This window comes from Oryzias melastigma, linkage group LG8 (genome assembly GCF_002922805.2).
Source record: "Oryzias melastigma strain HK-1 linkage group LG8, ASM292280v2, whole genome shotgun sequence".
In the NCBI taxonomy this organism is placed as follows: Eukaryota; Metazoa; Chordata; class Actinopteri; order Beloniformes; family Adrianichthyidae; genus Oryzias; species Oryzias melastigma.
The window spans coordinates 17,997,979-18,011,346 of record NC_050519.1 but is presented as its reverse complement, the minus strand read 5'-3'; the positions used below and the strand labels follow the sequence as shown (position 1 = coordinate 18,011,346).

The 13,368-nt window shown below is 39.3% G+C and overlaps 1 protein-coding gene across 2 annotated transcripts; it reads right to left on the bottom strand.

Moving 5' to 3' along the window:
- Window positions 1–5,380: 5,380 nt before the first annotated feature.
- il2rb (interleukin 2 receptor, beta) lies at window positions 5,381–12,750 on the bottom strand. 2 transcript variants are annotated; one of them, XM_024272552.2, is made up of 10 exons: window positions 12,263–12,750; window positions 10,814–10,905; window positions 10,621–10,741; window positions 10,485–10,551; window positions 10,313–10,406; window positions 10,089–10,237; window positions 9,772–9,970; window positions 9,603–9,702; window positions 7,287–7,365; window positions 5,381–6,666 (listed from the first exon to the last, which is right to left on the bottom strand). In XM_024272552.2, exons 1-10 carry the CDS (start codon window positions 12,265–12,267, stop codon window positions 5,956–5,958), a joined length of 1,617 nt encoding a protein of 538 aa, XP_024128320.1. In that variant the 5' UTR covers window positions 12,268–12,750; the 3' UTR covers window positions 5,381–5,955. The 2 variants fall into 2 exon arrangements, with proteins under 2 accessions (XP_024128320.1, XP_036068949.1); XM_036213056.1 differs by lacking the exon at window positions 12,263–12,750 and having other exon boundaries at window positions 10,814–11,092.
- Between the last annotated feature and the right edge of the window lie 618 nt (window positions 12,751–13,368).

Below are 13,368 nucleotides of genomic sequence, written 5' to 3'. Positions count from 1 at the left end.
CATTTTTCAAATAAACTATATATTTATATAAAATAACACCACATATAAAAGGGTTAGATTGACAAAAAATAATCATATATATATATATATAAAATACACCCCCACATAATAGAAAGGTTAGATTAAAAAAGAAATTAGAAACAGAACAGACATCTTTTGTTTGGTGATTCTCTATCAGTGACACACATGCTAACTAAACACATTCTATTATGTTTCGGTTTCAAAACTCGTGTTTTTTTTAATTGTTTTTTACTTACTGAGTAATATTTTACCCTTTGTGGTGGTTTTAGCTGCTGCGTTGTCTCTTCCTTTTCACTTCATCTCTGCCAAAAACACTCAACCTCATGTTTTTTACAATATTTTTTATGTGAAAAAAGAGGATAATTTATTGCTTTTTAAAGCAGGATTTATGCAATTTATAAATTTAAGATTTCCTTCAAACTAAGCATTTGAGCTAAAATATGATTTTGTGTTTGTTTAATACAATAACAACTTTAATTTTAGCCAATAAAAATGATTAATCTTAAATCTGAAATGCAAATGCTGATTTTTTTTGTGGCTTTTCAAAAAAAAAAAAGAAAAGACTATTAATTATACGGATGTGGGATGTAATAAATGAGTCTTCATCTAATCTGACTGGCAGTAAAGTTCCCAGAAGTACAAGTTGACATTTTCTTTTAACAATTGAAATCCCCTCCTCTGTGCAAACGTTTTATAAGCCCCACACCAACCATTTTTAGAGATCTTATCTTGTAATTTACTACTGCTTGGCATGATGTGTCTGCGCTGTGATTCCCAGCAGCACAGATCTTAAGTGGGTGAGTAGTTTTGCAACCGTCAGCAAAGCCACACATGGTTGTTCATGCGCACTTAAAGTTAACCAGCCAAGCAGGAAACAATGCTTTGACTAATTTTTTTTGCTTTTTCTGTACAAAGAAAAATAAAAAATGTGTTTGTACAATCATTTCATAAAAGCAGATGTCCGCCTCTTGTGTTTGCACTTCTACCAAAAATTCTGCTGAAACATCAAAAATTCACATTAAATACTCAAGTTTTCTGTCATTTTCCTATGCAACTTCTTTGTAAATAATTTATTCTTTCTATATTTTAGGGGTCTGTGGTACAGAAAATGAAGATTGAAAGCTTGCTGGTTCATTTCTCCCACTGCCTGACATCGTGGATATTAGGACGGGTCAAACTGACCCACAATGAATTCTCAGTTACTTTATTCACTCATGTAGATTAAATTATTATTTTTAAGGGTTTTATTTTTTATAAATATTATTTTTTATGTAAAAAAGATGACAACAATTGATCCCAGATAAAAACTTTGGTTTGACTCAAACATAACATGAAATAGAGCCTTATTTTGGGACTAAGTTGTATGCATTATAGCAGGGGTCTCAAACTGGGGTCTTAATATCAAAGCTCAATTTCTACTAAGCAACATCTTCTGCATGTCCACACTTCTTTGATGACAGTTTTGTATTTGCTTTGTGATGTTTCAGCTTTATGCTTAAAACTTTGCATTGGCTATTGTCATTGGATGTGGTCGTCCAAAAAGTCCTTAGCAACAGTTGCTAGCGTCGTTAGCTCCTGCCGTTTCACAGGAAACACAGAATATAAGATAGTAGTGCATAGACATGATGAAATGTTTAATAAACTTGTTCAGTAGACATAGACAATGGACCAAAGACGTAGGCAGTGGACGCAATAATATATTTTTGGCACAAATGGAGCCCCATACAGCCCAGACTCAGCCTTCAGTGGCGCCACGGTAAATTGAGTTTGAGACCCTGGAATTATAGGATGAGTCAAACTGATCCATTATGCTGAATTCAGTGACTTCCTCAAGCAATTTTCAAAGTTAAAGTAAGTACAATGTAAGTATGTGAAACTTATTTATCCACATTTGACCCATCTCCTGGGGGAGGGGTGAGCTGCAGACCCAGCTCCAGTCAGAAACCATTGAGTAGTTTAACCCCCTTCCAATTCAACCCTTTGTTGCTGAGTGTAGAGCATTGACATGAATATCATTCAAACGGTCTGTGGTGTAGAGCAGGGAGGCAATTGTATTACTTTGTGGGTCGTATCTGTTTATGAAAGTAGAAAAATGTCATCAAATTGTTTTCAAAATCTCAGTTCATGTGGCTGATAAGAAAAGTCTGATGACGCAGCATTCTAGCTGCATTTAAGGACGAATCTTGGAGTTGTGAAAAAAGTCTCACATCAGATTTGGTCATAAATGTGGTTTTGTTTGTGCGTAACAAACGATTTGAAGATTTGTGTGTGTGGTTAGTTTCAAGCTGTTGTAATCTTAAGCTGTGCATGTATAAAGTGTATTTTTTCATTTAATAATGTTTGTACTTATGCACAAAATATACTGTATGAGTACAAATAAATGAAGGAAACTTTATTTATATAACACTTTCAGTGCATCAAAATACTTCACAATATAAGTAAGCTTAAAAATGGGCAAATTAAGCAAAATTAAAAAACAGCAGAAAGTTACAAAAGCAGTTTGCAGTAAAATACACAAACGATAAATGAGAATTTTAAAAAAACAACAACAAATAAACTAAAATAAAATGTCACCGACTACTGAGCATTAAAGCCATTTAAAAGGTGAGTTTTTAATTGACATTTAAAACTGTTAGGTTTGACATCATCAGTACTGCTGGAATGTTATTCTACAGCTGAGGAATAACACAGAAGCGTTTCTGTCCTGACCTGGGCAGCAGATATTGGTTAGCAGACCTTAAACTCTAGGATGGTTGTGAACAGTTTAAAGCTTTGTTAACCCTAGAGCACTATCAACGGGTGATTTTCACCTGAGCTAAAGTATTTACACAATTTCAATATGTTGCATATTTCTGAGGGTCTTGTCCCTGGGTAAAGCCTCACAGGTCCAGGAATGGGTGGACCAAATGCCGTCTCCACTATCATCGTTTTTTTTGTTTTTTTTTTCTTCCTCCATTTTCTAAATTTTCAGTAATTTTCAAACATGTTTTTAACGATCTTCCAATGTTTTTATTTTCCATTTTAATACATATGAAAATAAAAAAAAAACTCTTCTCAAATTATCAGGTGTTGTCATTTTATGACAAATTCTTTTTATTGGGTGTATTATATCGGGTAAAAATTACCCATCAAAAGTGATGGTGTAACTTTTTATAGCGAAAGTGTTTCAGGGTTAACTAAGTTGGACCATGAAGAGTTATGCACAATCTGGGTGATACTATTTTCTCTCCATACGTTTGCATTTCACCGAGCTGTTTGCATTTATTTTATTTATTTAGAAGTTTTCCTGACATGAAAAAAAGATCAATCAGATTTGGTTTCTAAACCAACAGAAAATGGAACAACACTTGTTGATTATGAATACAATCTTGCTGTTGTGCAACTGTCAGACGGAGGCTGGAAGTGCTGATGAAAACGGTGAACGCATTCTGACTGACTCGCCAGAATAACGTAAATCCTCTGAGAGGTGAACGGATGTCGCTGGTTGTGTCAGACCTAAATGTCAAACCACACTCTAATACACGCTCACTTACGCTCGCACACACACAGCATCAGGACCCCCTGACAGGACATGTAAACACTCTACAGAAGACACGCAGCGCACGCCGCCTCCCACACCTCACCCCTGCCCACCCCTCAGCCCCCATCCTGCAACGACACAGGAAGTCAAAGGTTGACCCATTTCTGCCAGAGCTTTTATTTTGTTTGGTCTCTACAGAAGTAACTGAGTACAACGGAAAGATAGAGCATACGCGGAGAGAAAAGAAGTAACATTTCTCATTTATCTTTTTGGTACATGAGTGTTGAAATGTGGCCGTTCTGTCAGAATCCAGAGACATCTGACATGCAGCCGTTGACATATAACGGTAATCCAGCTGCTTTTCTGCAACGACGTCCAGTTTAATGCTTGAGTCAGGATTCAAAAAGTTCTCCCTTGCAGCCACATAGCAAGACACACAACAACATAAACAAAAATGATCAATTCAGGAGGATAGTCCTTTAAAAAACAAGACATTTGAACATTTTTTTTTATGAATAACTGCAACTGCCTTCAAACAAAAGAATATAAAAATGACCCTTTAACACATTAAACATAAAATCTTTAACATACTGTAAGTTTTCAACCGTTAACACGATCAACGTAATTCCAGTAGATTTTGAAGGAGAAAAGCCACTTTTGATCGTGTTAACAATTTAAAAGTTACAGCAAATCAAAGACTATAAACATAAGAACTCTGGTGTTAAAGGGTTAAAATTGTTATTTAAAGCAGGGGTCCCCAAACTATGTCCCACGGGCTGGGTCACATTTGGCCCGGCTCCCCACACAGAAATGCCGATCGAGACCCATGTAGAACTTGACTTTTTATTCCACCCTTCTGCAGTCTGAACTATCATTGGAGAGGATACACTATTTATTGGTATTCACACTATAATTACTCACTTTTTCTATATTATTATTTTTCTCCTGTCTGTTTGGTCGTCCATAGCTCTTCAGCTCTTTCAGCTATTTAGCTCATTCACCTATAAAAAAGTATTCAGCTCTTTTTATGCTAGCTTTTTTTGATTGTTTTGGTATTTACTAAGAATTTCTAGGTTATTTTAGGGTATAGCTAATATTTTAGCCACAGGCAAGCTGTTTTAACTAATTTAAGAATTCCGTTTTCAGGCTAGCTTTGAGCTTAGCTAATATTTTAGCTTTATGCTAGCTGTATTGGCTAAATTACACATTTAATCCGTTTTTTAGGCTAATTCTGTATTTATCTTATTTTTCAGCTACATGCTCTCTGTTTTTGCTAGTTTAGGCTTTTTTCAATTTTTCAGGCTAATTTGGAGTTTAGCAAATATTTTAGCTTTATGCTAGCTGTTTTGGCTAAATTACACATTGAATCTGTTTTTTTTGGCTAATTCTGTATATATCTTATTTTTCTAGCTACATGCTCGCTGTTTTTGCTAATTTAGGCTTTTTTCAGTGCGCTGAAAGGTGGGCTGATCACTGCTGCACCTCAGTCAACTTTGAACTGTCTTGTTCGGGTTGTATTGGAACAAAATTTCGTTGTCGGTGAAAGTCGTGCATACGACAAATAAAATCTCTTCAATCTCTTGAATCTTCAATTGTACAGGCTAATTTGGAGCTTTTTCAGCTATAGCTTCAGCCATTTCAGTTATCAACATCAGCATTTTCAGCTATTAGCACTAGCATCTTTAGTGGCTGCATTAAGCTTACAGCATTCACACTAGCATGATTGTAGCCAATGCTGTATATCTAGTTTAAAAATGTTCTATTATTATTTTTTATGAAGATTACAGAAATAAATTATTTAAAATTTGACTATCTTTGGCTTTCTGGAAAACTGTCAATGTTTACATTTAGGCTGTGATTGTAACGCTTTTTCTGTTAGACGACAAACAAACCCCAGCCCACATCAGAGAAGAAAACAGTTGTGTGAGAAAGTTTGGAGACCCCTGATTTAAAGTATTGTCATTTAGTATATAAAAACAAAACATGATTTTATTTTTACAATTATTAATAAATCTTTTTGTGCTACTTTGTGATAAATAACCTGTAAAAAATGTAGCATCTGTAAACCTGTAAAGTAGAGATTCTACTTTTGTATCTTGTAAGCGTAAAAGTTAATGCTTCTTGGTGCGAAAAAAACCTCAAATGAAACAACTGTTATTTTGTTGTTGTTGTTTTTTTTTTAAGCAAACCTCTCTGAAAGTCTCTTTTCATGAGCCTCAAATATTATCAGTTATGGTTTTTATTTCTGCAGAGCTTAACTAACCAAAATCTCACCACACAACATCACGGGAAGCAGAAAAACCAGCAGTCCTTTTTTTTCTACAAGTTTTTCAGACTTTCTCACATATAGAGAGCTCGCAGAAATCTGTTTGCTTCAATTTAATTATATACATTCTTGCTCAATTTCAGGATTCTCAGATGGACTTGTTGCTAAAAGTTGCCTGTAGCTCCTTCAGCGTCAGGTAGCCACTCCTGCAGGTCTCCACGGGCATAGAGGAGGACCTGCAGACGGAGCCGCTGGCGAGCGGGGCTGCTGCGCCGCCGCCTGCAGACGCTTCGGCCACCTCCTCCTGCAGGCTCTGAGAGGACGTCTGTGTCGCAGGATCAGGGTGAGGGAGAGCTGGAGGCATGGAGGAGGTGAAGATACGGGGAGAAGGATGCTGGACAAAGAGGAGAAAGGGAGAGCAGTCGTCCTCTTTTACTTCCACATGTCTTCTGTTTGTGTCTTCGCTTTCTTTTATGAAGCCAATGCCGGAGTCGGGACTGTTTGGCTCTTTTGTCAAACTTTCATAAGAAGAGGCCGAGGCGAGGAAGGGCTGAGGGCGGAAATTGTCTGGGAAGGTAAAATAGGCTGCGTTGGGGTCAGTCCCAGCTGAGGCATTGGAGGAGTTTGACATGAAGTAACCCATGTTGCAGTAGTTGGACAGAGAGGAGGAGTGGTAGGCAAACCCGCTGGCGTTTGAGCCCAAGGAGCGGCAGCTCTGATTGGAAAGAAGGCCTCGGGTAGAGCTGGAGGATGAAGAGGGCAACTCGACCCAATCCTCACACACCTCCACCGGAGAGATCAGGTCACACAGCGGAGCCGTGAAAATGGCCTCAGACAAGGAGAGGGGATTGAGCCATTTCTGAGGAGGAAAACAGGTAGATTGAGATTAAGAAATGAGATCAAACATCTTTTTTGGAAAACCCTAGAAGAATTGCAAAAACAGACCAACAGTACAAACTTCCCAGAGCTAAAGCATCAAAAACGTGCTTAATTCTTGGATGCAAGTTTAGTGCATGGTGTTCACATTGGACAAGCAGGGAGGGGCTTATTCTTCTCCATCTGATTCCTTGTGTATGTCCAACAGCCACAGCTGGTTGGAGAATTGCTGTGTAATGTCAAAGCGGTGCAAACCTCGTAAATCTTGGACTGGGTCCAAATTCATCTCCCTACCCCAACATTTAGCCCTCCAAACAAAGAGTTGTCTTCAAAGTCGGACAACACTCCCACTTGATGATGTCATCAATAGTCGCCGGTCAGCTACGTTTATGCTAATAGCACATGAGCATTCATGGCATAGAACAACGCAGAACACCCAAGGGTTAACCCCTAAAAAAATACTTTGGACAACCCTACCCCTCCAAATGCCCCAACGATTGGAAGGATAGCGAGTAGCCGTAGGGGGGGTAGTTTGGACAATGTATACCTGTGAGTATACATTGATGTTTGCTCTCATTGTTTGCTGATGACGCTCAGATTTACCTTCAGATCTCCTTTGTGGACTGAATGGAGAGTGTTGAAATACTTGGATGGGTTTGGAACCGGCTTCACTTTGAGGACACTGCAACAACAATCTGATGTTAGTTCTGAATACAATGTGATGACAGGCTTGCAATGCAAACAAAATGTATGATGTTTGAAGCTGATGAAACACGATGGAGCAACACCAGCAGGTGACACGGCTCTACAAACCACCACTGACTGGAGAAAATTTACTCTGGAACCCCAAAAAAGTGAATTCTGTGTTTGCCCTCATTTGCTGCAGACTTCAAGATTTCCAAAAGAATCACATTCATAAGCAATAAAAATGAAAATGATCAGCAGGAGTTCATTTCCTTCCAGATCGATGATGAGTTTATCACACAAAGACTTTAGATTTACCAACATTATAATCTCTCCGTTGTCTATAGGGTTTAATAACAGAATGTATTGTTGTTGTTGATCCTTTCACAGATGTTGATGACTTGTTATGGTTTCCCTCTCTGTCAAGCTGCTTTCTGTGGCTCAAATTTGACAATTTGTATCATTTCATAATGTAAAGATGAGTCATGGTCAACAGACGAGAAGATGACAGGAAATGATGACTTCTTCCTGCTCAGCAGTTCGGTTAATATCTGTACAAAATGTTGTGTTTTCCTATAACTAAAGCGTCAGACAGAAACTTCTATGTCAGCAAACCTGATCAACCCCCAGACAGCTATTGATGCAAATATGCAACAAATATAAGCAACATTTTTGTCATAGCTGGAAACAATTTCAGGTGTCAAGGGATAACCTTTTGGAACCTTTATTTTAACCTCACCTTTTACTAATTAAGAGTTTAGTCTTATTATTGTCTCATTTTGCAGAATTCGTTTGCAATTTAGCAAAGTCATGTGACCATAAAGTGTGGTAGAAGGTTCCAATAATGTTCCCTTTGGATTATTCTGATGAGGGAAAAACAGTGGAACTAAAATCTGAAGAATTCTTGAAAAACTTTTCAGTGAATCTGATCGTTCAAAATGAACTAAAATAAATCATATCATTGACCACAAATTATGAAATGAATCAAATCTTTGAAACAAATCATTATTCCTCTATTCCTGATACTGACTAGACGATGACGGCTAAACATCTGGTGCCGAACAAACAGCGGAGAAAGGCGGCAGAAGTGCTCTCCGTGTGAATCAAACAGACTCACAGAGACCAGAATAGAGCTTCCAGAAGCTGCTTGGAGCAATATGTAGGACAGGAGTGGGCAAACTACGACCCACATGTGGCCCGTTAAACTTTTTCACCAAACTGGAATAAATTATATTGACAATCCTTATTAATGACTCAGTTTTCCTGCAATTCTGGTGTCTCCCCATAGATGGTGCACAACAAATACCTCTGTTTAGGTGCAGAAAGTTATTCTGCATCTTAGTTTTTCTGATGTTCATATGAGTTTCAACCTGGACAGTCATTTTTCCAACACCCCATGAACGCAGCATTTCTTTAAGTTTGGAATTCTCCCTGATGGACATCAACCCGTTGGTGGAATTTGGAGTAAAATTGGAAAAAAAGTTTTGAAAAAAAAAAATATTTTTTTTTATTTTGCTTTACAATATACACAGTAAATTATTTTCTTTTTACTTTATTAATTTTTGCTAAACTGATAAAAAAAAAAAAACTAGGGGAACAGAGTAAGTGACACTAGAATTACAACCGTCTTAGCATTCACCCAAATCCAATGTTTCAAACATCAAAGGAAATTTTTTTATATATTCTGTAAGAGGGTTCCAGGTCACAGAGAATTTTTTTGTGATGTTTTTATCTTGTGTCTGAGCTTTTCCAAAGGTTAAAGGAAGAGCCACGGACAGACTGAGGGGGCTTAGTCAGATTTCCAATGGAATAAAATCCGTCTAGGGTGGAGATGCAATGGCATTTTCCTGAAATTTGTTCACTTTATGTTGGGGGGTCATTATTATTATTCCAAAACTACCAAAGTGTAAATCAGGTGTCGGGTTTCTTCCAGTAAACAAATTTTTAATCAAAATAAAGCATGTTTTCATCCAGACTCAATGTTTTTTTCTCTCCTAAGAGGTGGATTATCAAAATATTTCACATAAATACTTCTGCTTCAGAACTTCTGTTTAGAAAACCCCTGATCTAAGATCTGAGTACAAGAACGTACAAGAAACACCAAAAGTACTATAAAGGACTGTCAAGCTTCCTGACATTTTGGTTCTAGGGGAGTTTTTTTTCTTAATTTATTAATCTTGCTAAACTAAAACACAGACATCGTATATCTGGTGATTAAATGCTGCTGTTTCCTACCTCCTCTTCCTCCTACAGAAGGCCAGGATTAGAGAGATGATGAGGAAGGAGCTGAGCGTGGCTCCAGTCACTATGAGGAAGACTTGATCCTGCCACAGTCCTGAAGAGCAGAACTTTCTCATTAACACCGTTCATATAGGACAGAAGAAGTGAAGAGGAGCAGACCTACCTTGAGCATTTGGTTCTGGAAGGGCTTTAAGGACCGTGTCCTCTGTCTCTGTCCCCCCCATCCAGGATGTAGTTGGACTCCAGTCACTCCACTGGCTGGTTTTCCTTTTGAAGGGGAGGACTCGGACTCTCAGCTGCCACGGGCCGCTCAGGTCAGGGAGTAGAAGCTCTTTCTCTGTTACGGTATTAGTCTCAGCCTTCTGTTAAAAGGAACAATCAAAGCCTGAAATGATCCGTTCTGCTTCATACTGTAATGTGCTAAAATCAGTGAACAGCATGTTAGGTTACTGTGCGTTTTTATGGGATTTAGTGGCTCACCTCCCAGGATTCGCTGCTTTTTTTGCGCTGAAGCTCAAACTTGAATCTGGACCTGAACATGAATGAAATGCGGCCCTCCAGGCGCCACCACACCCGGGTGCCGTTGGCGGAGCTGCTGACGTTGGGAGCGCTTGGACGCTGCATTTTGACTGTGAGGACACAGAGAAGTGTGAGTGACAGCGTTCCCTACGACTCGGCAGTATCACACATGCAGTATAACCTACTGTGATGACTCAGCTTGTAATCCGTGAGGTTCTCCACAAACGTGTCATTACACTTCACGCTGATTCTTGGCAACACTTCTGAACCGGAGAACAACTGTGGGACGAGGATCAGTCAAGCCACTCAGAAAAAGCTGAACAAAACACCAAGGATGCGTCCGATCAACCAACTGACCTGATCCTCAAAGACAAAGCTGCATCCTGGAGGAGAGTTTTCCCACTTTCTGATTTTGCATCTTTGGCTGAAAAAAAAATCAATTCAAAATGCTGCCTCTGTTTCCAACCGTTTTGGCAGAGCTGCTGTTTCTTACATCAGGAGTTGGGAGTTTCCCTGATCCCAGATTTTCTTCACACCAAGAATCCAGCAGTCCTCACCAGAGTGGCTCCAGACGCAGCTGACGTTGTTGACATAGTCATTGGTGCACTGGAGTCCTTGACACAAACATGGAGGATGAGGTTCAGAAAACGGCTTTTAGCCACAGAGAGAGCGAGGAACAACCGTACCGTGAGGGGAATTTTGGGAACGGGTGGCGTGGATGAGGAGCAGAACCATCAGGAGCTGGAGAAGATGCCGCGCGACCATGACTGCAAAGCGCCTGGGAACCACAAAAAAATAGAAAAACAGCATCTTTAACACATTTGTCTCAACATAGAAGCTGATTCACCTGCAGGCATGTCGCAATTAATCGACTTAATGAATGAATCAGTTTCTGTCCCTACAATCCAATCAGATTCATCTGACTGTGCAAGTTGATCATCAGATTGACCTATTCCAGGGTCTGTCCCTCCAATGTGGTTCTTTGGCTTTGAAGAAAAGTTAATATGAATAATGAAAAATTTGAATAAATATATTTTCTTAAGTTTTTGTCCTTTGGGTATTTAACATTTGTGATAACTAAGCAAAGTGATGGCAAAAGCTTTAATCTACTATTATTAGAATGCATATAAAGTATGTATCTTCTGCTGCACAATAGCGCCAAGTTGCTGTTAAAAGACAGTGTTCTTCAGAGAACTCAAATGCAATTATTTGTAAACATTTTGTATAAAAATTGAATTTGCACCAATGTCGTTTATGAAGAAAAAGGCAGACCAAAGATACAAATCTGCTGCAACAGGAGGATCTAATTTGATATTTTATTTTGAAAGGAACTTTCTTGCTGCTGTCAACAGTATTATAAGCTACATTTGTCATATAGAAAAATATTTATAATTCAACTATGGTAAATGCTTCAACTACATTTTAAAAATGAATGGTTTATTTTACAATATATTAGGAAAAAACAATTTGCCGTGATGGCAGCAAAAGTGATCACTCATCATTACAGTCCAATGTGTGGAAACACTTGGATTTTTGCAGACATGTGACCAAACGGTGTGATAGAATGTTTTGTATTATTTTGATGCGTAAAAACTGAACTTAATGAAGCTAAAATCTGAATAGATTTGACATTAACTTTTTACACATATTTAATGTAAACTTGATTATCTTGTAAGAAATACAAGGAATCTATAAAACTTCTCCTGCACTGTTCAGGTATTAATCTGAGTCACACTGGTGGAAGTTTTGACTAATGGATCAATTTGAGGTCCGTGAATGGAATCGTTCAATTTTGACTATAAATCGTATCATCAACCACAAATTATGAAATGAATCGTTCAAATGAATCGTTACATTTCTATTCGCCTGACCATAAAAAGCATCAACTTTGACTCTCACAGCTGAAGCTCTGTGTCAAAACAAAACTCGGTTCTCATACTCGCTTCATGATTTCCAGTTTCTGCTTCTACAAAGCGTCTAAAAGTGACCAGTCGATTCAAAACAACATAGAAAACATATAAAGACTGTAGCTACCTCACAGACATCCACAACACAAGAGCACAAACTGCAGCAGCTGTGTGTAAAAGTTGTGCAGTAGCATCTCCATTCTCTGCAGAGTCAATTGAAAGAAGTACCTCATGAGTCGGGGCAGCAGGGGGGCCACATTGTCCTCCTTTGGACTGATGAGATCGTCTGCAGTTTCTGGCCTACTTTCTCTCTACTTACTCCTCTCTCTCTCTTGTGCAATCTCTCATCCCTCCGTCATTTTTTGAATTTAATTTAAGTGCCCAGTGATATTTTCCATTTGAAACCACAGCAGTCAGACAGGAAGTATAGCGCTGAGCGGTAGTGAGAAGGGGACAGGCCGGGGTGGAGGCGAGGAGCTGCTGGTGTCAGGGTGGAGGGAGGAGCGCATCCTCCTCCAGCTCTTCACAGCACCACCGCCGCCGTCACCACCGGTTCTGCTCAAGGGGCTCAAGGTCGTAAATGAATCGCACCGAAAACAAGAAATACAAAAAAGCCCCACCACATCCTGTTTCAATCTGAACATGAAGTGAGGCTGTTGAAAGAGAAACTCATCCACCTTAAGAAGTGGTTTGCATCAGTAAATTTCAGCCTGAAAGGAAAGATTAAAAGGCCTGGAGGGGCTGAAAGCTACCAGATTTAGAACGGTGGGGTTCAGGTAAAGAGAGCTCTCTGGCAGACAGACTCTGAGCAGCATCAAAACCGCTGCTGTTTCAGCCACAACCGCTGCTGAAGCACGTAATGCAGGCAAGGTTGAGAGTCAAAGCAGGTGGTCAACAAGTTTCTGCAGCTGCAGGCCTCGGAGCTGCTCCTCCGGACGGGAAACGTCCCCCCACCACCACCATTGACAGTCAGTCGCAGGCGACGACTCATTTCAATCTCAAAATGACGAACACGAGAAAGGTCAACGACACCTTTTCATGAGTCTGGTTTAAAAAGAATGCAGGATGGAGATGATGAAATCAGTGCACATTTGGCATTTGGAGCAGGATCTGGCCTCTCTGACTTCAACCCCCCCACATGCATCGTGGGTAGAAAGAATTCAAACAAACTGTTGCAGCGTTTGAATGCTTGATCTCCAGCTGCAGCATCTGCTGCTGCAGGTCAGAAGACGATCCGGCACTTCCTGCAGGTTTCAGAGGTGCTAAAATGTGAGGATGGGAGGGGTGCAGAAGAGCTGCCTTAGTGGGGGAGGGGGGCATATATTTGCTAAAAG